Here is a 27,823-nt window from a genome sequence, read left to right as displayed (position 1 = left end):
TCTGTTTTTGTCAGCAACCATCTGGTTTAGTCACAGTGCAGCTGGTCTGTGTTACACTGTAAACACCTCGTGAATTAGTTAAACTCAAAGAAAAGTAGACAGTAACAAAAGAAAGACAAATACTTTTACCTGCTCTAGCACTACTGCAACACCAAAAGGTGATTTAAAGAATATTTAAAGCCTACACTAAATATTTATAGTGGCTGAGATGCTAAAGTTTACAAAGAACAGTAAAAATGTAGGGTTAAGTTTTTATCATAGAAGTAACTCTGGTATCGTTCACTGTAGCATGCATCCTTTAATATCCGATTAAGTCCAAACAGCATTAAATACAGGACACATTGAGAATGGTATTCAAGTAGAACCAAAATTAACTGCATAAGACTATACACCATGTGTTCAAGGAAAAAAATGTATCAGTCCATCTTTCCTCAAATTGGATTATTGTACGCAAAAATACATTTGCTTGATTCTTTTTCTCAGAAAATAACAGTCAAAGTATTCCGGCAAAATGCAATTAAACTTTTTCTCGATTTTTTGGTGTTCTCTTTGAATCATGTGCTATTTTTATGATTACAGTGAGATACAAAAAGACAAAAGAAATCCAATATACCCTCCCAGGAGGATTTCTCTTTGTGAATGCGCAAATGAGCCAACAGTACGAATTGTGTTCCCGGAAAAGATCATGATGCTGATGCTAAGCATTAAAAAATCTAAGTAAAACCACAAGTCCTGTTATACAAACATCTATTAACATAAAAGTTCTTGGTAAGGACCATGTGTCAGTAACCACTCTAATATCCATGTAAAGTGGGATGTCACAAGTCTACAGCAGTGACACAAGAAAGATCCATTCAAGAATCACCTCAACATCCCCCAGTGTTTAATTCTGATGAGGGGAGAGCAGTGCTACGCCAGAGAAAACCACTCCGCATTCCTCGCTGGTATAGTTTATTATTAGAAAAAATAAGGTAGCATACATTTTTGGCATTGAGAACACTGTGTGTTTGCCCATGTAGGAAAATGTTAGTGACATTTGCACAGAAGAAAACAGAAAAAAAATATTTTCCCTCCCATAACTGAGTCATTATAAGTCCTTGAAAATACAAAGGCTGCTTTGAGTCGATTTCATAGCAACTTTTTTAAGTCTTCCCTAAAAAGCTAAAAAAAACAACCCAAAAAAATAAGCAAAATGCTTCTTTTAAATGTACGTGAAAAGCAGCTCTGAAAATATGTACCCAAAAAAATTTAAATGAAAAAAAAGAAATCCTCTGGGTCATTTGGACTGCAAAGAAAACAAAAGCAAAACCCTAGATTCTCATTTTGAGGCTCCAAAAATAACATCAACAAACCACACCAAGATTCCTTTGCTGTCACTCGCTCTGCCCTGTGGCTACCAGGCTCTTTTCAAGAAGCCCAGTGTCACGTTGGTTAATAACTATCTTTGAGGTCTGGGTGGGAACTCAAACAGCTTCAATATAATGTTAGATGTAACATCCCAGTGTGGATGATGCAAGTTTGGAACATGGAGAAAGAAGTCTTAAACAAAAGATTAAAAATGTCTTTAATCATCTGGGGATTTAACTGTGTTTTCCTTGTGTGAGTCTAACCACAAGTAGTCATCATGGGAGACAGAGAGTGGGCCTTGGACTGATCAACGGTCAGTTACTGTGGGAACAGGAAGTACATGTCATTAAGACCGTACCAGGCTTAATAACATAATCATTTTAGAGAAAGGAGCAGCAACAGCACACACTGAATTTTTTGAGTGATGTGTATGTTTATAATCTCTGTCTTGTATTCGTCTATGGGGATTCATGCAACAATTACAGCTTGTGTGTTCCTGTAATAAAAAAAAAAAACTCATGGCCAAATGGGTCAGTATAATTTACCTTTAATGATAACTTTTAGTAAAGATTTAAATGCAAAATATTTAAAACTAAAATGTGTAACTTGCTCTTATTTAAACAATAAAATAAGAGCAATAACTGCAGGAAACAATTATTCCTGTTGTAAATATAACATTGATCACTGCAGTTTCAATGATGTTATCATAAACATCTATTTATTGTCATTTAAATTTTTTACATTCGCTGTAGAAAAACAGATAAGCACAAAATGCCCACTAGAGCAGATCTTATCTGCCATGTCATGACAAGATGCTTAAATCTATATTATAACTGAAGACTATTCTGATTTTGAACCAGGAAATAAAAAATATATAATTGTGTTCCCTAATGCCGACAATCTGATAGTAATTAGCTGGTCTATCAGCCTATTAGCTCTGGTTGCTAGCTTGCAGTCAGTTGCTTAACAGACGGATGTCGGAAAATTGTATCAGTTTTAAATTGTAGCTTTCAAAACTCTTTGTTTTTCTTGACATCGGAAACAAGCTTATCCCTAATTAGAAACATGTTCATTTTTAACATATCAACATTAGCCAAAACACAAAACTATCAGAAAATAACTCATTAAATTGAGAAAACATGTAGTATCTGATAATGTTGCTGAATGTTGCTGAATGTTGTGATGACGATAAAAATTGCAATTCATAAACAAATACTTAGCAGATTATGTGCAGTACATGCAACTATTGCAAACAAATTAAACTCATTTTTTTTCAATCACAACAAAAATGTTTTATTAAAAGTTGCAACTGGCTAAATACTTCCAGCATTGGCAGGAGGTATTTACAGGAGAGATTCTGGGTTCAAACTAATTGAACATCTTTTAATTCATACCCTTATTTACTCAGAAGGTTCCACTGAGATCAGATATCTCTTTTTTTAAGGTAGACCTGGCTCAAGAAAGCAGCACAACTTCACCATAAGAGATCACAATTCAGGTTAGCTTAAACAAGGACATTTAGATTCAAAAGCAAACTGGAGTCTACTGAGCATCCAAATATGGAGCTGAAAGGGGGAACTTGTTGTTTTGAGCTCTGAAAGTTCAATTAAGGCATGTATTTTGTGGTCACTGCTAAAGCTGCAGCTAAAATAATAGGAGTGGTGAGTGTTATCCAGACATGAATGTTAAGATGTTTGATAAACCATAAAAGGTGCCTTAAGCTGATAACCAGGCTTTGAACAGAAGGGGGAAAATATCAATTGGAGAAAAAAAAAGAACTTTATAAAATTCATTTTCACAGGCAAAGTAAATAAGGAGCACAGGATTAGAACATCATTGCTAAGACTTTAAAGGTTTGCCCTGTCAAACCGTCGTTTTGTGGGCTCCTGACTTTGAGGTGAGACTGGACATCATTGTGAAATATAAAGAGTCATGTGAGCCTTTAAGAAGGAAGATTGTAATAGTTTATGATTCAGGTAGGTGATTTAAAGATATCTCAAATAAAATTTTAAATCAGAAATAGTCTACAAGTGACAAGATTCAGTTACAGTCCTGCCTGCAAGACCAATAGTACAATAAGCAGTACTGATGTTTTAGCTGTTTGGTGCATGAGACGGCCAGGATGGAATTCATCACATCCTCCAGAGCTGCCCCCTGCTTACATCATGAGTCGCGAAGGTATCCGAGGAAAGGCAAAGATAATATTTATCCTTGTGTTGCGCTCGATATGACAAATGACTCGGCCCAGACCCCGAGCAGGCCAAGACAGTGACGCACTACACCTCTTCACCAAGAATGCTGCTGAACATATGCTGCACCGGCAATGACTTCTCCAGTAGGGATCCAGAACGCCCTGTTGTCCTTAGATACAGTTGCCAAAGCAGCCTCGGCAGGAAGTATTTACAGGCGAGGTTCAGGATATGAGATGCAATGAGCTGCTTCATCATATGATGAGGGAGATAGATCTCTTGGCACTTGTATCAGAACATGTTCAGTTGCAATTCAGTAACAAACTGACCTAACAGAACATCTGCATGGTTGCTCATTCATACAGTCAGAAGTACATCTGTGTAAAAAATATATTATCATAAGTTTCAATTTAGAGTTGATAAGCATGGAAGTGACACATTATCTGAACTTCTACAGAGTGACAGCTGTATTGTATTCCCGCTCCAAGAGATTTGTCGCCACTTATAAAAACCAAAAGAAAGCCAACTTTGCATTTACGGCGGCTTTTAACTTTTAACTGGGATACAAATGTACTGCTTAAGAGTGAAACGTAAGAAAAGAAATACAACATTGTCTATGTCTTTGTATTCAGTCTCATTTACATTTTTACATTCTGTGCAAATTTATCAGTGTGAAATGCTCACCAATGCTCATTAGTGTTAAATGCTCACATGACATCCAAATAAAATACAAAAGTTTTTGATTGTGACCTGACACAATGTGAAAATGTTCAAGGACAACAAATACTTTTGCAAAAATATTGCAATATATAAGTCATGTAGTATATATAATTCAGAGAAAAAAGTGCTTTGAATACATAAATCTGGTCATCACTCACCAGTAGGAAGTTTGATTAATCTGCTTTCTTGTCCTAATCTGAGCTCATTCATAAAATCCTCCAGAAACTCAGTCCTGTGCAAATATAGGAGGTACAACAAACGTTCCAAAAACGGTCTACTTATTATCACTACATCCATTAAGTCAATTTGTTTCATCAATGATTGTCTAATACTTAGATATTTTAAGCACTGACAACCTGTCAGGAAAAATTTCTAACACCCGCCTCTCGCCCAATCACCGCGAGACCGAGATAGGCACTAAGCCCCTCCCTTCTTTGGCTTGGTCACATTGAGCAATGACGTGTTTTCTCCAGCAAGTGGCGCCAAACTCCACACGAACGTTATGCATGCCCTTGGTCGTGATGCATTTAAAGAAGCGCGTAATTTGTCAAGTCAACCTTGGATGTAACAAAAGCATACCTTGGCTGTTTTATTATTATTATTATTATTATTATTATTATTATTATTATTATTATTATTATTATTATTATTATTATTATTATTATTATTATTATTATTATTATTATTACTGAACATGTAAAAGCAAAACAAAACTGCAAAGGGAAAAAGCTTAGAGGGCCAAATTAAAAGCAGAATGCCATAGCTTAGCAACAGAAATTAAAAAAATAATAACAAATGCACATAGCCATGGCAGTTTGAAACACATAAAATAGTATTCTTTGGAAAAAGAAAAAAGAAAAGAAAAAAAAAGAGAATGTGTTTTGTGCAGATGGTTATTTCCTACAGTCCTTGAAATGAGCACGCATATTTTCACTGGATGTGGGGGGTGGGGGGTCATATAATTAGTCCTCTTCCGTGTTTACCTGAAGCTGTAGGGAGTGCCTCTAACGGGAGGATTTCGATGAACCAAACGAGTTAGCAACGAATGTGTGTGTATGTTTGCGCGTGTGTGTGTTTTGTTTTTTTTTCCGGATAACTTATGAAAAGGAAAGAAAAACAAGAATCGAAAAGTTGTGACGGAGAGACGCAAAGTTTTATTTTTACTGTAACACAATGGGATGTTGTAGTAGCACAGAGGTGAGTTGCAGTTCTTGTGCTGGAGGTAATGGCTGATTCTCTTCACAGCGACTTTCGTGGGCATTTTAATGTGACATCTTTTTCAGCAGCAGCACCAACTGTGGCAACTCTTTGTCTTCAGCTCCTCAGTAGTTGGTTGTTTGCCTACTGAGGGGAGCTGCACGCAGAGAGGCGCTCACAACAAAAACAGGCTCCAAAAGAATAACCGCTCCTGTCTGTCTCTCATGCCTTGGCAGGGTGAACGGGACTGGAATCCGACAAAGAACCGCAGATACACGGATATACCATGGCTCCTCATATTCTCACTGTTTTGCATTGGCATGGTACGTCTGGATGATGATGATGATGATGGCAATAATGATTGTTCACATTTTGTTCACAGCTTACCCGTTGAATTTGATTATCAAGAATTTGGTATTTTGCCTTGTTGGACCAGTTAATCAACTGTTGCACATTAGATCTCGTATTTCTGCGTTGTTCCAAAGAAATAACCTTTACACTCACTTTCAAAACTGAACTTAGCAATTGTTGTTAAACTGGTTGTGCTATGAGCGATAAACTTTCAGTATTAAATGTATGGATCACCTTTATCAGTTTCCTGGAAGGTGTAGATTAAAAGTTTAGAAAAAATATTGGACTTTACTGATATTGTTTCTTCTTAAAATTTCTAAGTGAAAACATCTAGTAATGCTTAACTGCATGGTTTTCACAGTGATTTGTATTAAATAGATGGATCAGATATTGTATCCGATTTGCCCAGTGACACCTTAGATTGTAACATTTTACCCAGGGGCAGTTGTTGCTGCCCTGTTCAAGCCGCTCCTTCTGATATCCCTTAACAAATCAAATTTAATTAAATCCTCTAATTTTTGGGATGGGATAAATATGCAGTAGACCCACAAAAGGGCTCTCTCTGTTCTGAGTTGCAAACATGTTGCATGACTGCACATGCATGCAAGCAATAGAAAACCTGATCACGATATAACTGACAAGATATCTTTTAAATCTGTGCATATGTGAAGCCACATATTACCTTGGTGTCAATAACTGAGCCATGCCTACCCTTAATCAGAATCATTAAGCTATATTATAACCTCTCCATAAAACAAAAATAGCATTTTGCAAACAAATAATTTGCAGCAAAACTGTAATCTTTCCATTGTTATATTAATCCCACAATACTCACTGAGTCTGCATACACTAACAGTGTAATTACCATAGTAGGAGCAATTGTTAGAATTTTTTCAAATTACTACAGCAGCCAGTGGAGCACAAGTAGAGTATGAGAAGTCGATTTATTATTATTATTGTTATTATTATTTTGTCCGCTTTTTGACAACCTGCTTCATTCTCTGCTAAGGCAATTACACCCTGATTCACAAAATGATGCCTTTTAACATTTTTGTAATTAAAAAAATCTGAAAAGACTTGAGTGTCCTTCCCCCGCACCATGAGGTACTCTAAAGAATTATTTCTCATTCTTTTTTGTGAAATTTGAAGAGCTCAGGTGGATTGGGTGTAGAGTGTCTGTGAAGATCAATTTTCAAAGCTGTGTGGATTGTCCCATTTTAACAAATGAATATGTGAATATAAGCTCAACCTCCACCTGACACTCTGTTGCCCTCTATCTAACTCTTGATGTTGCAGATCCAATTTGAGCACCATCTTTAACACGTTAGCATTACCCCTGAATTTCTTGTAGCAAATTGCCTACTGGCCTTCCTAAAGCCATTGCTTCAATGAAAAAGGCCAATTAGTGCAGAGCATGACTCATTGCTCTCAGACTGACAAATTCATCCACCTAAGCAGTGGATCTCTGCAGCTCCTCCAAAGTTTCCCTTTCCTCCTTGTTTGACCCACTGTCTGTTTGCCCCGCCTGTGAGTTTAGATGGATGATCAGGCTTTTCATGTGATGCATCGTGCATCGCACTGAGTTGTGCACTAAGATATTGCTTTATAATCTAACCCTGTTTTAGAGTTCTCCCCAATCAATGTGTGAGATCACATTCAGCATTCAGCTGTGTTCTCAGAACAGCTCTATTTGTCCTGTTTTTTCTTTTTACCCTACATGGCTGTAAAATCCTGTCATTACCAGCAGATATTGAGAGAACTGGCCATGCACCAACATTCAGATAAAAACAGGATGCACTCGGGTGATGACTTTTCATAATTACATAAAATTCTCACCATTGTTTCCCTTCTGCTTTGCAGTTCAGTGTTAGACCCTAACAAGTGCCTTAATAGTATTCTGTTAACTGTTCATGTCCTCTTCTGACATCTGTGTCTGCAGGCCTTAATTTGTGGCTTTGCCATCGCCACAGGAGGTGCCTCCCGCCTCGTCTCTGGATATGATAGCTACGGCAATACATGTGGCCGGAATAACACCAACAAGAAGATTGACGGAGTACCACTCAGCGGCGCTGACATGACTGCGAAAAAGTAAATATGTCTTCATTTTAATCATTCGATCTCAGCTATTCTATCTCTCAATCTAAGTACCAGAGTCATTTTATATAGTTGAGAATAAGAAATTCTTGATTTGTGTCATATTTTGAAAATTTCTTTTTTTTTTTCTTGACTTGCACAAGCTGGCAGCTTTTTCTCAGTTCTGAGTTTTTCTTACATGACTGTCTCCACCGTGGGGCAATAAAGGACATTTCTATTCTGTAGAATATTTGAGGCTGGAGGTTACCACCAGCCCACAGTCTGAAGGCCTCGCTTCAGGGAAACAAAGGGCAGTGCTTTATTGATGGGCTGATTGCCCATGGAGGCTTTGGAGAAAACAAAAAAAAACAAAAAAAAACAAGCATTTCATCAACAAAGCAGAGTCTGTCTGATGGGGTAGCAAACGTCAGCATCCTTAAGTTTGTGCCCTCGATAACATGGCAACCACAAAATGAATTTTCATCAGAGAAAATTGTCTTTTTTTGTTTCACATTCTCAGATGTTGCAATTGTGAGCAGTTTTAAAATTAAAATGCCATTTTGTTTCTTTTTCTTGTTTTATTTTTTAGGTACGTTTTCTTTCTAGAGCCTTGCAAATTTGACGTTATCAACAGAAAAATCAAGTCCATCGCCTTGTGTGTCTCCAAATGTCCAGCCACAGAACTGAAGACGTACAAAGAGTTGAAAGATTTTGCGCTCAGTAATGGTCAGTAAATTATCAGAAGTGGAAATATCTCAAGTTAAATATCTAAGGTTAAATGTCTAACGTCTGTTGGTGGTGCACATGTGTTGTTGTATTCATCAACAACATTGCTACTAAGGACAGGTCATTCTTTCCTTTTCTGTTTTGGAAACACTGGTTCTCTGGGGTGGGCAATATAGCTGAAAAACGTGTCACGACGAGTGTTCATATCAATTTTATGATTTGTTTTTTGTCTTAAATATCTAAAATACTGGTGACATTAGCTTTACTGTATCATCCACAGTTCCTTTGTGAGCTGTTGCACTCTTTTTTTTCACTCCACACTTTGGTTTATTTTGAAGCATTTATGAGGCAGGTAGCAAAACCTGAAATTGCAAGTGTGCAAGTTACTCAACAAGTTGTTGCTAGGTAACCAATGAGTGAGCGAGTTAGCTGATGCCACTCACCTTGCTTAGCTGTCCATGAAAAGTTGAGTGATTAGGTCTTTCCTCTGCCTACATCCCCCCAGAATCACTTGTGATCAATGAAATGATTGAATATACCATTGGATGTATTTTCTGTTGATATTGTTCATATGTCTATCATTACTGATTTAATGCCCAGCCCTACTGCTCATTGTTTGGGTCATGTAGACTTTTTAATGATGTTTCTGGACATCTCTGGAAATTTCCACAACATGGAGGTCTTAATAATCTGAAAACACTTTTTCTCATCATTCCTTCCTTTCTTTTGAATCATTTTTTTGTTTTTTTCTGTTATTAGGGTCTAATCTCTGCTCCTATGAGCTTACTCCAACAAGATATGAGAGCAGCAGTGAAAGATCCTCAAAATGTCCAAAACTTCCTGTTCCACAAAGGTGAGTTATTACCATATTTTGGGTTTTTAAAAATGGTTTTCTTTTTTTATTCTACATTCAGTAGCTTACAAAAGCATTCATACCTATCGAACTCTACGTTTATTTTGCGTTACATTGACAAATTGAGTATATTTAATTGACATCACAGTCCTAGAACATCACAAACTAGTGTTGTGTGGTTTCACCCTTTTTAACATTTCTTCAAAATTTGCCATCTCTGGCTGTGTTCCTTAGATACTTAAGATGCTGTTTGTTTATTAATGTTTTATGACATAGGGGTTTCCAACCCAGGTCCTCAGAGCCCACTGCCATGTTTTAGATGTGACCCTGCTCTAGCGCAACTGATTCATTTGTGTCAGTGGGTTTGTCTGCCACATAAAATCTAAATAAATGCTGTGAAGTTTGAGGTTGGAACATGATGAAATGGGGAAATATTTAAGAGGTGTGAATACTATTGCAGGGTCATTTATGTACCAATATAGGGTTGACCTGTTACAAAAACAATGGAACGATTCATTGTGAATACTTTTGATATTAATAATGGACTTTCAAGATAGAAACTGGGATTCAAGTAAATTTTAATCATAAATTTCCTCCCACCAGATCAATCTGGCTGTCCAGTTAGAGCTTTAAATGGACATAATAAAATGATTGCTTGATGAATTAAAAATAACAAGTAAAATTATTGTCTCCATTACTTTAGTTTTCAAATAATGTTTTTCTCCTCCTTGTTCTCAGTCAAGCTGTCCCCGTCTTCCACCGCTGTATCCCTGTGGACATCAGATGCTATGCTGAATTCGCCCAGGATTTTATCACATTTGTTAGTGACAACACTGTGCTGCGGCGTGTCATTGCAGGAGTGATCACCAGCAAAGAAATCATCATGGGTCTTTGTGTTCTGGCTTTTGGTATAAAACTTTATCTGTAACATGCATCATATGTAGAGGAATGTTTCTTTGGTATTGAAGTGTTATGAAAGAAAACATTCTTGTGAGGTTTGGTTTGCTGCTGTCCCACTGCTCTGCTCTAGTTGCTTGTTGGGATTTTAGCAGGAAAGAAATAGTTTTCAGGGAAACTGTTTTTGGTGCATAAAGGAAAAACAGGAAGTGTCTGTTTCTCAAGAGAGAAATTGTCGCATGACAACATTTTGTTTCTTGGTTTAGAGCACATATGTCAGAGTCAAGGCCCGCGGGCCACATCCGGCCCGCGAGAAGATTTTCTACGGGCCCCTGGGATGATCTTGATTTATTATTAGAACCGGCCCGCAGCAAGCCGGCACCCCGTCTGAAAAAATGCGAGATGCCCCCCCCCGTTCGATCCACACAACGCACGCATCCCCCCCCCCCCCCCCCGGTCCGCAGGAAATTTACGAAGGCTTGGGCCGGTCCGCTGCACTAGACCAAATGCGTCATTTAAAAAAATCTCAATGAACATTCGATCAGTCTGGCCCTCGGCTTGTAGCTAAATTTTTTATTTGGCCCTCCGTCCATTTGACTTTGACACCCCTGGTTTAGAGGGACGTTTGTCATTGACTATAAAGTATATGTCAAACTCAAGGTCCATAACTCCATAACTTTTTATGTGGCCGTCTAGGCTCTACGGGGACACAACTGGACCTTTGGGGACATTTGTTATCTTAATATGGCACATAACAAAAATGAGTTTGAGACCGCTGCTGTTTTTTTCAAGGTAATTCAGGTTATTTGCCCGACAATAGATGCATTCATCATGGGCATGGGCTTGTAATAAAGTGCTTTAACTTTGGTTTTTAAAAGGTATACACAGCAGACTGATTTTTTTTTAAGTTTATTTGGGGTAACCAAATTTGCATTTATTGCAGATAAGATAGGAGGAGACTGAATTTGTTGATTTTAATCAGACTCCAGAAATCGTCGACGTTGTTGATGTCTGGCCCATCACAGACATTTAAGCTTTTCTCCAAAGGACATTGGGGTTTCCAATGTGGGCAGCAGCAATTTGTACTTTTCTTAGTTCTGTGCTTCCACCCTAAAGATGGTTTAAAAGCACAAAACTAAAATATTCATGCATATGATCAACCTATTTAAACATCTGACTTGAACTGTAACATTGCAACCGTGCTTTATCTACCACACACAAAAAACTTTTTCTACGAGTTCATGATGTACTCTACATTTTCTCTCCTTTGTCCAGTTTTGTCGCTGATCATGACGGTTGTTATTCGTTACATCTCTAAAGTGCTGGTTATAATTCTCACAGTTCTGGTAATCATCGGCTCTGTAGGTAATTTGTTTTATTATGCTACTCTCAATTAAAATTACTCACAAAATGCTGCAGTACACTTTGTTTTACCTTCTACTCGTGATCTTTATTTTCCAGCTCAAACTTTGTACGTTTTTTATCTTTTTCAGGTGGGACAGGTATCCTCTGGTGGTTGTACGCGGACCAAAAATATGCTCTCAGCAATAACAGCACAAGTGGATTATTGAAAGAAGTGGCTTGGGACAATGACAAAGCTTTGCTCGTTTATTCTATTGGTGCTACTATTTTCACAGTATGTATTTCCACAATTGGTAGACTTTAATTTTTTTTTCTTTTGTAGAAAAAATACGTAATTACAATCAGAATCACACTAAATACTAAAATTCAGTGATTTTTGTAATGATATTGTGAAAACCTTCATGTTATGCATATTGTTAGCCACCTGATCCATTCTAGAAAAGAATAAGGAAAACCCTGTGTTTAATCTTGCAGGTAGTGCTGCTGCTGCTGATGTTTTTCTTGAGGAAGCATGTGTCTCTCACCATCAGCCTGTTCCATGTGACAGGGAAAGTGTTCACCAGCCTCCCCTTGTTGTTCCTGCATCCCTTCTGGACCTTCCTCGGCCTCATGATGTTCTGGGTTTACTGGATAGCTGTACTTCTCTTCCTCGGGACGTCAGGTCAGCTAAAACATACATTATTTTCACTTAACTTATTTACATTTTGAATGTTCTTCAGTTAGTAATTTTTTCAAATTCTCATGGTCTTTGATACCATTCCCAAACAAACAGACTATTAAGTGTGTGGCATTTAGTTGGGCTTTTGTGTCATGACTGAACTCCCACATCTGGAATCCTGTGGCAGTCTCATGATGTGGAGAACAAGGTCAAAGAGCTTTCTCAATTCATCTCCCACTTCTCCTTTCTGCTGGGAAATAGTCAGAATGAAAACAAAAGACAAACACAGAGAAGCTGATGAATCAAATTTATGCCTTTAATAGGTTTAAGGCATAAATTAAAAAAAATGTTTTGGGGCATTTTTTGTTCTATGGAAAAGGCATTTCATTCATTATTGACCACCATTTGTGTTATATTAACACCTCAAAGTATGAATTTTAGTTACAGTAAATGTAGATTAACTTTATCGAGTGGAGAAAAGTTTAAGCGTCGTTCAAAGAAAAAAAACAAAAATCACTGCAGTGAATGAGGATTTGTAGGGCATACTTTTCTGAGAATTCATGATCGCATATTTGTACTAGATTGTTTTTATTCTGGCAGACACTCCCAGTTAAGATGTGCAAAAAAAATTTAAGATCACCTTTTATTGGAGCAGCAAAATCTCTTTTAGAAAGTAGCCTTTAGGATTAAGATGTTGGGACTGAGAGAAGCATAAAAGGTTGGTTTTATATTTACTGAAGCATTCTTCACATGGATTATTATTCAACTGAAACACCAGATGAGCTGTTTTTAGTTGTCTTGCTGAGTCTGCTGAATTTTTCTACTTACGTTCTCCTGGTGCCTCAAGACTTTATAACACCATGCAGTCTAAAAAGAACCTGTGGAACAGAATCAGGCCCAAAGCATTACAGATCCTCCTTCAAATTAAAGCAAACAACACTAAAGGTGTAAAAATAATTAAAACCTTTCACCTAAAGCAAACTGTTTTTGTTCCGATCATTGTTGCATTTAGCAAACTCCACTTATCGTTTGGGCTGGAAGGATAAAAAAGGTTTTTTAATCATAAACTTCATTACCATGGTCAAAAAAATCTTATCTGTATTGAACTATTTAGGTATTTGTAACAAGGATAAAGTGATGGAACAAATTAAATGCAGTGTTATTGATAAATGAGATTTATTTTCAAAAAATAGTGAAACAATTAGTTTAAAGAGGAAAAGAGCAGCTAGTATCTCTGCAGACCCCACACCTCCTGGACACAAATTGTTGAAAATCTACCAATAGACAAACTGCTTAGTTCTTGTCAACTGTATAGCTTGTTTTGTCCTCCAGGATCTCCTGTAAAGAACAACTCCACAGGTGTGGTTGAGTATCAGATGCAGGGGCCTCTTCAGTACATGGTGTGGTATCACCTTGTTGGTCTCATCTGGATCAGTGAGTTCATCCTTGCTTTCCAGCAGATGACCATCGCTGGAGCTGTCAGCACGTATTTTTTCACAAGGTGCTATAATAGTAGGAAAAGACCCGTGTTTCCATTTTAATTTAACTTTACCTAAGAATATTCAACCACTTAGTGTAAGGTAGCTTCATTGGCAAAACATACAAACCAGAAGGTGTTTGCAATAAACGCATCCAAAAAGAATTACTTAAATGGCTAAAAACCTCTAACCGTACAAATGTCAATTTTTGGTTGAACGGTCGCATCATAACATTTCTGGAGGAGAAATTTGTCTAATTTGTCTTCAGCATAATGCAAGACTCTGCTAGTAGGGGAAGAAATGTCAAAGCCCCAGAGGATCACACAGTCACCACCTTGCTTTACTGTAGACAGTATGTTCTTTTCAGCAGATGCTTCATTCCTCCTCCTCTAGACGAACTGCTGCTGTTATGAACCAATGGAAGCTGACTTTTCTTGTTTTTGGTGGGAAGTGATTCTTCCAACACGAACTGAAGGTGTAGCCATTGTTCTGCAGCCTATGCTCCCAACTTTATGTTTCAGAATATTCAGAGCAGTTGCTATATTTTTTTGTAGCCTTTTTCCTGTTTTTGCAAGGCAAAATTTTTCTCTGACCCTTTTTGGATGTTGGTCTAGATTTGGCCATTTCTCTAACATGAGATGAAATGTTTCTATCACCTGTGTAGGTTTCTGAGGTGTCTTTTCTCAAGGACACTTGATGCAGTAATGAAGCTCATGATTGGTTACATCAATCATGATGTAAAATCAGTTTTAAGCAAAACTGATTTGTAAATATGTGCTCTATTCAGGAGGATTGAATTCCTATCGAGACTGTAATTGATATTAAAATTTGGCCTTAACATAAAATTTGGAAATTTGTTCATTGTAAGCACCAAAATAACTTCAGATTTTGCCCATGAATCTACTCTGGATTGATTTTTGGAACAACTGTATGCTACATGATTTCAATTACATTGTCTTTTTATGTGTGACTGAATTTAGGGACAAGAATAACTTACCGCAATTTACGGTAGTTAACTCTTCAATTAACACCTTGCGCTACCACATGGGCACTGTGGCAAAGGGATCCTTCATCATCACACTGGTTAAGATTCCTCGTATCATCCTGACGTACATCCACACCCAGCTCAAAGGAAAAGTGAGCCATAAACCTTTATAACCAGATTGTGCAAGTTGACATTATGTGCATTTTCATACATATCTGAAAGCTAGGATTTTATATATATATATTTTTTTATTATTATTTTCCAGGAAAATGCTTGCGCTCGTTGCATGTTGAAAGCCTGCGTCTGTTGTCTGTATTGTCTGGAAAAGTGTTTGGCATTCCTAAACCAAGTAAGTAGCAACGGGGATATGAGGACAGAATATACAAGATTTCACAAAAACCATTTTGTTTTTGTACAATTTAACAAAGCAAATGTTGTCTTGTTTCAGAATGCCTATACTGCAACTGCCATCAACAGCACCAACTTCTGCTCTTCAGTTTGTGATGCTTTTAAACTCTTGCTTGAGAACGCTGCCCAAGTGGCAGTCATTAACACAGTGGGGGACTTTGTCCTCTTTATGGGAAAGGTAAGATGCATCCCACATTTGTTTTTTTCTTTTCTCTTTTTGTGGAAAATTTTGTTAATAGCACATTTTGGATGCAGTTTGACAATATCCCATGGTCAGTTTCAATTCTTCTCTTCGTAAAATTTATGTAACCAAGGTAAAACCTAAATTCTCCTAAAACAAGCTTCCACACTCGCATGCCTCTTGTGACTTAACAAACAGATTTCTTTCACAAAACGGACTAGAGTCCTTTTTGTGGGCTCTAGTGTCCCTTATACCACAGTAGGCTGACAGGAAAGGGAGAGGGGGGAAGACATGCGGCAAATGTCGTCGGGTCCGGGAATCGAACCCGCGACGGCCGCGTCGAGGACTGAAGGCCTCCAAACGTGGGGCGCGCTACCCTCTACGCCACCGGAACACGCCCCGACAAACAGATGTCTTTTAAATAAATTATATTATGGTTATTTTCTTGTTGTTTTTCTTCAGTGAACTTAGTCTTCGGTGGGAAAACACTCTCCCTTACCCAGCTGGGTTTATAGTGTCAGGGCACATTTGTTATTGTAAAAATTATAACACTGCATGGTCCTTTTAAATAGTTTACAATTCTAAACGTAAATTGAAAATGCATTTTGAAATGAAAAGGGAGAAGGGTTGACTTGAAGAAAATCAACGTCATCGTTCACAACTTCTCCATCTGTTCGCTGTTTGGCCCGGTACAAATTCTACCAGAGGAATCAAAGTCAATGGGAGAAATCTTGGATTGTCTTGGATTGTCTTGGATTTTAATCCAACGTAATTGTGTGGGAAGATGATAAGCCAGGCTAATATGACACTACAATGACGTTTGACTTTGTATTCCAACATGATGTGAACGGACAACTTGTGCTTCCATCTAGTGGGCAAAATGTATATTTGTTCTGTCTCTGTTGAGAAACCTCTAATCAGAACTTGTTTGTCAGGTTCTAATAGTCTCCTGTACAGCTTTTGCGGGCATCCTGGCTCTGAATCACCAACAGGACTACACCGTTTGGGTGCTACCTCTCCTCATCTCCTGCCTGTTTGCCTACCTCGTGGCCAACTGCTTCCTCTCTCTGTTTGAGAACGTGGTCGACGTCCTCTTTCTCTGCTATGCTGTGGACAAAAAGCTCAATGACGGCAGCTCCGGGCGACCGTACTACATGGACAAGGAATTGATGGTGAGGCGGCTTCTCGAGTGCCTGTGGGTTATTGTCATTATAATTCCATGGTTCAGTAGCTAAACATGTTTTAGCGTCAGCTCCCAATGAGTCATGATAGCCCGAGGGAAAATTTTATGAAAATTCACTGATAAATTTTAGACTCTAGAGGAAATTGTATTTCTCCATTGAAGGTCTGATATTCAATGGTGAATTTTCATATCTCATTGGGAGCTGAAGCTAAATCATGTCTATGTATTGCTTTGCTAGGTACAAGTGAAATGGCAGTTTACCGTGCAGATGAATTAGAACTTAGCTTCACCACATTATTGTTGTTTCCTCTTGATTTGCCAAAATAACAGTATAATAAAAAACTTAAACATTCGGTCTGGAAATGTGTGGAATTTTTAATTGGAAAACTGGTGTTGACCCTGATCTTGATTCTCATAAATTGAGTTTACCAGAATTTTATTTATTTATTTATTTATTGTTCCAGGAGCATATTGAGAAGAGTAGTAAAATGGGTAAATACAAGTCGCCAGAGGGAGAGGGACGGGAAATGAAGCCCATGGTGAGTAGAAAAATCTTCATGTCATTTGGTGATTTATTTCTTTCTATCTACTCAGTAAATACGTACTAAATATGTTGGGGGTTTTTTCTATCTTGCAGAGAAGTGGAGAGAGTTCAGCTTGACCAATTATCTAACCCCCATGTCATAAAAGCTGCTTAAAGAAGCTCCTGAAATGCACAAAGTTTGACAAGAATAAAGCCAGGCTTACTAGTAACCAGCATCAAGTTCAGAGGTTTCAGTAGCATTTGCTATGCATTTTGGACAGATTCTGAACAGTTACAGCTTTTATATTTTATTGTGTTGTAAAGAGAGGGATTTTTCATAAAAACTGCAAACTAATAGGGAAAATGAGATGTTTTAGCTTTGTTTAAGTGATTTGATAAGTTTTGGTTTGTTTTCCTTTTGCTGCCAAATATTTGCTTTTATTGCTTTTTTAAAAGAATTATGCGATTCACTACTCATTTGTATGTTCTTGTAGTATATGTTAAAGTCAACAGATGTATTAACACTGATGTCCAATAATGCATTGAATTTGTTTGGTTTTTTAATGGGTTGCCTAAATAAATCTTTTTAATATAAGAACTGTTTTATTGTTCTTCTTCACTGTCCTCAGTCTGCTTTGTGATAATTACAATCAAGATTTAAAAAGTAAATTATTTTGTCTGACTTGGAGGCATCACTATCAGGAAAACCTATTAATAATTTCATGAATAAATTTGATTCTTGTTGAATTGCATGTTTAAAAAAAAGATCTACATTTCATGGTTGTGTTTAACCACTGGAGGGCAGCAGATCCATATAAATGTTATTGATATTTTACCAACAATTTTGAGCTGTAAATCTTAAAATAAAGGATTTTTTTATTATTATTATTTCAAATACCTTTGTACATGTCCAAGATTTTAAACACATAACCTACTTCCTTTTTGTGTATAGATTAGACAAGTTAGTGGAAGCAGAAGGCTGAATTGGTCTGATCTATGTCCGTTTCTCCTAACTGTATTGATCTATAGGCTTCTGCCTCTTCCTTTTGAGTTTGTTGAACAGCCATGGACTAAACCACTGAGCAGTTAGTGGTTATTAATGGGACAGCTGTCTCTGCACACTGCTGTCCACCTCCATAAAATACAGGAATCAAGAGGAAAACCGCTCGATGCTCGGCTCGTGACTCACCCTGGGCTGATTTCTGTGAAACAGCACAATGACCATTCATACAACTCTTATGGATGAAAAGGAAGTGAAACTTGAATAGCCAAAACATGAAAATTAAATAATTCATAATTTCCAGAAATATCATAAATGTTACATGTTTTAGTTCGCAAACAAGGAATTGGTATTATGCCCTTGTTTCTATCCTAATTATTATGTATCAGAGCATGTTATGTTTTCATCCTTTCACATGAGTTTGTACTGTATAAAAGGACATTCTTTCACAGAACATTTTAATTACTGTAATTGCAAATGGTAAATTGCCTGGTCAGCTTTATAGAGCTTTTGTTTGTTCTGACCCATGAAACACAACGCATACAGTATCTTATAACAGTTTTGTCAAAGTTTGACATGGCCTGCATTTGTATAGTGCTTTACCATTGTATAGTGATACAATGATATAGGACTCCAAAGCACATTACGCTAAATTTAGTAATTCACTCATTCATGCACACAGCAGTGATGGTAAGCTACACTGAAGACACAATTCCCCTGGGACAGACTGATCCTCTGTCCATCGATGGGCAAAGGCAGGTGAAGTGACGTGACTACACCATTAAACTGAGTCTTCCTGCCTCTGTATCATCAAAAGTTAATTTATTTCAGCAATTTAATTACCAATATTGTGACTGTACACTTTTTTTATTCTTGTATGCTTTTTTTTTTTTTCCCCTCCACATTTTTTCCTTCCTGTCAATTCTCCATCAGTATGCATGGATCCAGCGGTCAGTTTACAGCAAGCTCCTTTAGGAATTACCTGTTGTGTCTTACTCTTATTGTGGAGTCTGTCATTAACTGGGCAACTACCAAGTGTGAATTTGGAGGAAGTGAGTTTTGAGTTTTTTTTACCATAATTTTTACTTTACATGCATTATAACATCTGCAGATCACATTATAAATAAATTAATAACTTCTTTCTCTAAACTTTCACCTGAATATCATAAGTAATTTCAGATGTGAGCCTATTAAATCTTGCTGGAGTTAGTCTGTATTTTAATCATGAATCACATCAGCTTGGAGTGACGTGCACTTTATATTTATGAAAGTGTGACTTTTAGCTGCATCCCTTCACTGAAGCTATTTACACTATTACATTACACTAGGAATTTCAAGCTCATTTTCATTTTGGGCCATATCAAGGTTATGAATGTCCTCCTGTTATGAATGTTTGATGAAACTACCCATTAATAAACGGTTAAAATATGAATAAATAGCTGTCTTTAAATTCAATGAGTACATCTAGAAATTAAATAATACTTAACACCTTTTCACAATAATGTAATTTAGCATTATATAGATAAAAACTAAAAACTGCTTTGATTTGATGGATAAAACAATATTGTAGCACACAAAGCTCATCTTGAAAGTTCTATTTATATAGCCCTCTAGAGTCTAAAAGAGTCATTTACTGATCATGAGTAATTGCAAAATGCAGCATATTTTATAATGGCACAACAGCGTGATCATTCTTTCATACAAACTTCTGATGCAAAACTGGCACAGTGTTAAAATGGTGCATTGTAGACAGTTCATCTAAAATGCCTCAAATTCTTTGTCATGCCCAGTTCAGTCCTTCCTGGTTGGAGACACAACATTGGAGAGACGACCAATGTTCTAACATATGAAGTAGAGCAGAAAATGATCTTGAATACATTAAAATGTAAACTAAAACCCGAAAGACTTGGGAGAAAATGAAAAATTCATTTGAATAAATGGAAGAATTGCCAAAAATGGAGGAGGCCGACAGTTCCTGGTGAAGATTGTAACACCATGAAGCCGAGCTGCCAGCAAGAAGCCACCAGAAGGCTCATCTCTGATAAACGAGAATGTGCTGAAGAAGTTATAATTTAAAAGAACACACTGAGTGCATGTCAATGTGTTGACTGGGACATAATGTTTGTGAGGCAAAATCTAAAAAAAAAAAAAATGCAGAGGAAATGGGGAACATAGTCCAGATTTTCTGATCTAAAATACCTCAGGTGGCAGAGAAACGTTGAGTCTATGCAACGCAGATGTTGGGCAGTTCTCAGAAATACTACTTGAATAAAAATAAATGTTAATTCTGTGATTCCAGGAAAGGCTAAATCTTCAATCACTTTTCATTACATATAGCAATGCAATTTTTTTAATGTTTTGGTACGTAAGGAAAGCTATTTACAACATTTTTGTCAACATGCAGCTGTTAAAAGAATTAAATAAGAAAATTATAATTTTATAGAAACATTAGTTAGCTATAAATTGATTAAAAATTATTGTGAGAAACCACAGAAAACACTAAAATTAATAGGTAAAATGTCAAGACTTAACATAATATTAAGCTGGGCTTGTTTTACTCTATTATTTACTAATTAGACAAAAGGTTCAGGCAATTTAAGTAAATATGGCAACTCTATAGTTGGCTAAGTCTCTTGTTACAACAAAACATCGTAATTTATCAGCGTAAAAGTGACAAAAGAGCCTGTGCCATAAAGTTGCTTATCCAAAGAAACCTGATTTCCGAACACGGAAAGTGCTTCCTGCAATTTGAGACATTTCCCATCAGCTCTCAGTCAGCCCGACTCCCCATCTGCAGGCAGATCACATTTTATTATTGTTGAACAGTCTCCAGCAGCAGGCTCTCCAGTGTTCTGAAATGAGCCGCAGAGATGGTATCTCCCTTCATTTCTATGGTCAGCACAAAACAAAAAAGGCCAGGGAAAAGGTGTGTGAAAATGAACGTTTTATATTTACTCAGTAAGTTCCTTATCTCCAGCTCAAACTGACAGCTTCTGCTGCCAACACCTTCTCACATGTGTTGGTCTATTGTGTGAGTTCCAGCACCTCACTTACGACAAGCTGTTAAGTAAAGCTCATATGGGCATTTCTTATGTTTAGAGACAGGAAATAAAAGTATTTTCTCTCCATTTTGATCTAAATCTGTTAGCATACACCTGAATGAGCTTAGTGAATGCATGCCTGTATAATGTGGACATCATAAAAAATTCACCTTGTTTCTTCTCGTACATAATTCATTAATGTTCGGGCATGCAAAGATGCAGAGTTTGTCACATGTCTACAGTCAGCTTTCTCTCTTTTTTTTTGTCTTACAGCACAAAGATTTTTCATATTTCGGTTTTGGACTTTAATTGCAACATTGAGAGTAGTTTATTTAGGTTCTATGTGATACAACAACGCAAAGTAGTCCATAATTGGATTGGAGGATAAGTGATACATTTCAAAATAAATTTAAAAAGTCCACTTGTTTGTAATTTATTCTTACTGACATATATGTTAACTTGAAAATGTTCATTTTATCCTTTTACATGTAGCATCATAATGCTATGTAAAAAGACTGTCTGCCATACCCAGTTCCTACAAACTTGTGACAATCTAAAATAACTCCTTATACTTATAGCCCACAAACCTTAGCAACTTCTCTCTTTTTTAAATGAGATGAAAAATAAGGAACCCAAAAGTTCAACGGGGAACCGAGACGTTGTGACAAGGAAATGAGGAAGGTCCGTCTCATTTGCTCATGTCTAAATACTGTCTGTGACAACAGAGACGTTGGCCAATATAGCTTTTATTTCAGCAAATTATACATACACTGTAAAAAATGCATCTGTATCATAACCTAACACTATAAGAGCTGTGATGACAGTGTGGGGTTGGTGAAAGAGTGGCTACAGTGTCCGAGGTCTTCAAAAGATTTGCATGTTATCACAGTCATAAACGTGTCAAGACTGCAATGTTGTCCAGTTTCTAGTGAATTTAAAATCAGAATTACAAACACTGGAAAGAAATTCAAAATAACAACAAAAAAATAAAAATAAAAACAGAAAAAGGGACACTTAGATGGCACTTTTCAGATCTTAACAGTTTAGAAAGATTAAGAATGAAGCCAAATAGTAGAGTAATTACTATAAGTAAGCATTAGCTGATCTCAGGTCTGTATTACTGTGACTTAATAACACACACATCTGAGCTGAGAGATTTTTATTTTACCCTGGAGGAGTTACCCTATAAATAGATAGATACAGCAGATCAGATTAAGCTACTGAAACAAAAGCAAACACTGACTATCTTCTTCTTGTATAAAGCTGTCTAAACCAAAGCTTCCTCTAGCCAGTGTATAATCTATATAAAACATTTTATATCCAGCAGCGTTTATATGCCCTAACTGGAAGGAATCTCTCTGCATTTTAACTATGTCACAAATTAAAAGAGTGATGGAAGCCATAGTAACGGCATCTTAAATGAGAACCCCAAACACATGGCGGAACTAAGTCAACGTACTGTAATATACAGGCTTTAGAGTAAAGCCGTCAGTGATCCTGCCCACCCATCACATGTCCTTACCAGCAAAAAGGCACACCTTACAGCTAAACCCCCACAGCCCATGGTGGATCTCAAAAGTCAACACACCGCTGGTAAAATGCCAGGTGTCTCTAATGTGGCAAAATTGGATTATGCAAAATCTTTTAAAAACATTCTCCACCTTTATTATGGCACTCCTGTGCATTTCAACTGAAAAACAAGCAAACCAGTGAGAGGGGAAAATCTAAAAATTTCAAAGGGCTGCATTAACTCAATTGCATAGGTATGCACAGTGTTAATTTAACGTTGTCAAAGCACCTTTTTGATTTCCAGTCTTCTTGAGGTGGCCCTTGCCATCAGTTATAGTGAATCAGATTTGTCTGTAACAAAGTTTAGCTGTTCTACGAGGATTTTCTCCAGATCTGATGAAAAGACAAAACTAAAACGGGTCAGTGAGGCTCTAAGTGGGCTGACAGCAATCCTGAAGCAGCTGCACAAGTTATTGGCAAGTACAGGTTGCTTTCTGCATGTGAAAAGATTCACTTGTGTTCTCTGTCTATTGAAATCAGTAGTAGCAGGGTTACATGAGAGAAGCCTTTTCTTCCCATAAAGAAAGTTATAAACTGACTAATTTGACCAAATCCTTGTGGAAGAATGTTTGATCATGTGAAATCCAACATAAATTTTGGCCACAATTTCAAAAGTTAATTTTAGCATAAAAACAACACTCAACACCCACAATGAAACACGGTGGTGGCAGAATTATGATAAAGGTGGATAAAGATCCAAAATACTAGAAGCCAAAGATGAAAAGGAGCTTTATTTTTCTGCTTGCCTTGAGTTCAAATACATATCCAACTAAAAAAATAAAATTAATAGCCTAGCAGGAGTCCACAACTGAAAATGGCAAAAGCTCTTTGAGTTGTCCAGAAGAAAACTCTGGGCAAATACTGTCAAGCTGTGGCAAGTTGAAGGAATCTTGTCAAAGAAGACTAAACAATGTAGCTGCATTAAAATTACTTTTTATAAAATATTAGTTCCAGATTATGCAGATTAATACAGCTGTTTTTTTTTATCACATTTTCCTCAAAACAGATTTTCCTGTTTTTTAGTTGGATTATACAGAATAGTAATAACATATGAAAGTCAATGATTTACTGTAGTACTTTTTTTTACATCACTAAAACTGGCATTCAAACAGAGATGTGTACACTTTTTATATCCACCATTTTTGTCCAACAAATGTGCATGGCTCTGTTACTTTCTTTAATGTGCAAGAAATTTAATCTGCTATGCTGTGTGCTAAAATCACGCATCTGCAAATATAAAAACATCAACATCATATTTTCTGAACTCTAAGGAGCTTTCATCTGTACACACTTAAGACCTTTTTTTATTACAACTGCAAGCTCTTTTCTTTTTTTTTTCTTGTTCTTTTTCATTTTGAGTTCCTCAAAGGTTTGGCCTCTGCCTCTACAGACGGAAACAACATTACGCAGTATTAGACATGCTGAGACAAATCTGTTTCATCTCCAGTATTCGGCCTACGACGGATTAGAAAAATAGATAACAATAATTCCCCTCTGCAGCAAAAAAAAACAAAAAAAAACATGAGGCCAAATAGTAAATTTTTTTATCCTTTCTGAGCCTGTGATGATTTGAATAGATCTGACAGCAACTCATATTTCTGATTGTTTTTTTTTTTTTGTTATGATTGTTTTGTTGTATACGTTAATTCATCTGCTGCAGCATGTCTAACCCTTATCTCGTTTTTTACCACAAAGCTATCATCACAGTTTAAAAAAAAAATCGAGATCAAAAGAAACCTAACAAGTGCAATATTCTCTTATCTACATCATCAACGTCCCACCTATACACGGGAACATTTGATAAGGATAAAAAGAGCGGACGGATGAAGTGAAGAAGATGGAGGAATGAGGGGAAAAGGAAATCTCTTTAACAATATGCCTTCAGGCATCAACACACTCAGGCATCGGAGTGTTCCACAAGGACACGAGACACTGAAAGACATGGACTGTCCACTGAAAGGAAAGGTCTTTGCACAAGTGACCAAATCCAAACGAATGGACCGGTTTGTCAGATAGTTATATTCTCTGCTTGGCTGAAATACAAGTGTACACGTATACTTTCTAGTTAAACAGGAGGGAAAAATCTGAAACCGTTTTCTAAAATATAGATTTTTTTTTTTCTCTCCTCCAACTGATAGAGAAACAATACACAGAGAATAGTCTGTAGGCTGTTAGTATGATGAATTATCTGCCTGGGGGGAGGATTCACCTAGAAACGTGCAATTTGACCAAACATACAGTTATTTCATTTTCTTTTTTTCTGTCATTTTATATAATATATATAATTATGACAAATATTCATCGTTTTCATCATCGTCATCGTCCTCATCTTCATCATCCTCGTCGTCCATACCTGCCTGGTCGTTAAGGACGAATGAATCTTCGTCGTCGTCGGTGAAGAGAGAGTCACCGCTGCCAAGGTCCCCCGAAGACTCCAAAATTACACCTAGAACAAAAAACAAATCAAAAAAGAAAAAAACAGTCACTTCCAAAAAACATTGTTTACCTAGCATAAGATGGACTTGTCCCTTTTGGCTTTTGTATCTTGGAGATGGAATATTTCCAAACTGGAAAATGTTATGACACTTTGTGAAGTCAAAAGTTTCTTATGAACAATTTAATACACATGCTTTGTGAATATCCTACTGTAATCACGGAAAAAAATGTCTTATTTTTTGCTCTTTTGACGTACTGCATCGCATTCAAGGTTGTTCCAAACATAACGCACTGCAGCACTGATTTGTGAAAATGCCTAAAATGCTAGTAATTGAGATTAGCTTGTCAATGAACACAACCGTTTCCAAATAGCTAGGTACTGTTTTTTTATTTAAAATTGAAATCTGATTAGGTTGATTATAAGGTTATCTCATAAACCAATTTCCATTTACCATGGGAAATGAAAGCATTATTTACCACCATTGGTTTTCAGTTTTGCACTCCTTCTATAAACTGTTGGGTGATTTAAATGTTATGTTTTAACAAAACTCTTTGTACAGACAGTTTGTATTTTTAAAATTAGCTTACTATAATCAAAGGTGTTCCCCAGGGATGAGTTGCAGGGGAATATTTGATCAAAATAATAAATAATTAATTGACAAATGTGAAACATTAATCTCAACTTCTACACAGCTTCAGTAATCTTTTAGCACTTCAATTTGGTATGTGTGATTCTAAATTAGTTCTTATAGATTAAAGAATGCATCAGTGTTCAGGGGTCAGCAGTCTGACTCTTGGCTTGTGCCACGTTCTGATTGTAATGGTTCATTTGTAGGACTTTGATCTATAAATTTTTGATAATCGTTGGAAGCAAACAAAAAAATAAATAATTTATGCCACATGCCCAAAATGAAAATGAGTTTGAGACCAATTATGTATGTGATCTAGCAGACGGCTAAAAAAATGAAGATCAAAGGTAGCAATCAAGTTTCGCCTTTCTTTTGACATAAAAATAAGATTTAAAACCACAGCTTTTCTGTCCATGTAAGTATACTTACATAGCTGCAAGTATGTAACTGTAAGTAAGTCACTTAATTACAGTTACTTAAATGTAAGTAAGTAATGTTATTTACAGTTAAGTTCAAAACTTGGGTATAAATAATTTTTGACATGCCTAGTAGACAAAAATGCATATAAAAAATATAGATTTATTTTATATATTATATTCCTTCTACATTGCCTCATTATATTTTGATATTTTACAGAACAAAATCATCTTCAGCCATTACCCAAGCTCCCAGAATATAAATATAGGCACATTAATTGGACAACATGCTTTCATTTCTTCCACCAGCTCAGAAACCTGACGCTGTGTTTTCCAGCATTTTGCATACCACAGTCTGCAGGACCGTGAGTGCGTGAGCTTGCCACTTCGTTGCCAAAGCGATCCACACACCAACACTGGCCACTGCTGCTGTGACATTGGTGTGGCCTGTAGTAACCCTCCTCGTCACAGGAAGGCAGATACTGACCTGCAGATTTGAGCAGAAGCACACAGTAAGCAGGAGAAGCAAAGTTTTGGTTGAATTTATTCACCTGAGGGTGGCTTACCAAGTAACTTCTTCCCAGCTTGTTTTTTGCTGATGCTGGAAAGCTCTGCTTTACATGGGGAATCTGAAAGGGAGAGACGGGGACGTTGGTAACGAGCTGCAGAGCTACGTACCTTTTGTTTTGATAACGATTTTCCTCCCCATGCTGCGTCCGCTCTTGCAGCTGCAATGAGCAACCCATTGTTGTTCTCTTGTAACAAAACATATATATAGATTCTCATCCTTAGTCAAGCAAATATGTTTGACTCAATGTCTTCAAAACTGAAAAATTTGAATGCATTGTAGTATAAATTCCTTCAGTTTGAGAAACATTTTTTATTGTACTTTTTCCAAATGATTTTAATTAAAAATAGATTTTTTTTTTCACTCAAATGTTTTCTTAAAACCTTTTTAACAAAAGGGGGTTATTTTGGCGAACATACAGAAATTTTTAGATGAGTTCTTGTTTTTCGGTTTCTTTCTTGTGTTCTTGTTTCTTAACTAAACACACCTGGTCAGGATTTGTGTTTTACCTGGTTGAAAGAACTTCAAAATATAGAGCAATCCTATATTTAGAAGACCTGAGACATTTTAGTCTTTGTAGTTTTATTGAAACACAATCTGTCAATACATAATGTTTGGAGAATTGAAGAAGATTAGAAAAAAAATATTAAGAAAATGGTTTCTGGAGTCAGGCTTAATGAGAGGAGTAATATTTCATGACTCAGGTGAAGTTCATCACACAAAGATCTCAGGAGTCACATCTGAGAAATGTCCATTCAGCCCTGAAAAAACTGAAGGTGACCTACCTGTATACCTCTGGAAGCCCGTGCACCACTCGGAGCTGGTTATGACTTTGTCGGGATGCGTGTCACATGACTTGAAGAACGCGTCGGAGCACGGCTCGTTCCTGTCCAGATACAGGCTCTTGATCTCTGACTGCTCAAGCTGGAGGTCAAAGTTTGTGTCCAGTCGGGAGAACATCCAACCCAGGGGGTCCTTACAGATTGGTGACGTCCCAACGTCAAACTCTGTGAGAAAGTTTAAAAATGTGCTA

At 36.9% G+C, this 27,823-nt stretch overlaps 3 protein-coding genes across 4 annotated transcripts in view; 1 reads left to right on the top strand and 2 right to left on the bottom strand.

The window, feature by feature from the left end:
* dlc1 (DLC1 Rho GTPase activating protein) overlaps positions 1-4,569 on the bottom strand; it is an 88,400-nt gene extending 83,831 nt beyond the window's left edge. The window contains exon 1 of the mRNA XM_044113785.1: positions 4,415-4,569. The gene's annotated coding sequence lies outside the window, so the exon portion shown is untranslated. The remainder of the gene's footprint in view (positions 1-4,414) is intronic.
* A 641-nt stretch (positions 4,570-5,210) lies between these two features.
* On the top strand, positions 5,211-17,731 carry LOC122829323 (choline transporter-like protein 1). Its single transcript, XM_044113783.1, has 16 exons — positions 5,211-5,453; positions 5,690-5,776; positions 7,744-7,892; positions 8,467-8,603; positions 9,363-9,456; positions 10,195-10,364; positions 11,629-11,718; positions 11,847-11,989; positions 12,190-12,376; positions 13,706-13,874; positions 14,832-14,988; positions 15,102-15,185; positions 15,285-15,422; positions 16,361-16,597; positions 17,073-17,147; positions 17,246-17,731. Exons 1-16 carry the CDS (start codon positions 5,430-5,432, stop codon positions 17,267-17,269), a joined length of 1,965 nt encoding a protein of 654 aa, XP_043969718.1. The 5' UTR covers positions 5,211-5,429; the 3' UTR covers positions 17,270-17,731.
* A 4,167-nt stretch (positions 17,732-21,898) lies between these two features.
* The window catches only part of spock3 (SPARC (osteonectin), cwcv and kazal like domains proteoglycan 3), a 32,233-nt gene continuing 26,308 nt past the window's right edge, over positions 21,899-27,823 (bottom strand). For both annotated transcript variants that reach the window (XM_044115543.1, XM_044115544.1), the window contains 4 exons: positions 27,576-27,797; positions 26,789-26,851; positions 26,572-26,709; positions 21,899-25,187 (listed from right to left, as the gene is read on the bottom strand). In XM_044115543.1, the coding sequence (XP_043971478.1) occupies positions 25,027-25,187; positions 26,572-26,709; positions 26,789-26,851; positions 27,576-27,797 (584 nt within the window). In that variant the 3' untranslated portion in view covers positions 21,899-25,026. The remainder of the gene's footprint in view (positions 25,188-26,571; positions 26,710-26,788; positions 26,852-27,575; positions 27,798-27,823) is intronic.

The sequence above is a fragment of the Gambusia affinis genome, linkage group LG04 (assembly GCF_019740435.1).
Source record: "Gambusia affinis linkage group LG04, SWU_Gaff_1.0, whole genome shotgun sequence".
In the NCBI taxonomy this organism is placed as follows: Eukaryota; Metazoa; Chordata; class Actinopteri; order Cyprinodontiformes; family Poeciliidae; genus Gambusia; species Gambusia affinis.
This window is presented reverse-complemented; position numbering and strand designations above follow the sequence as displayed.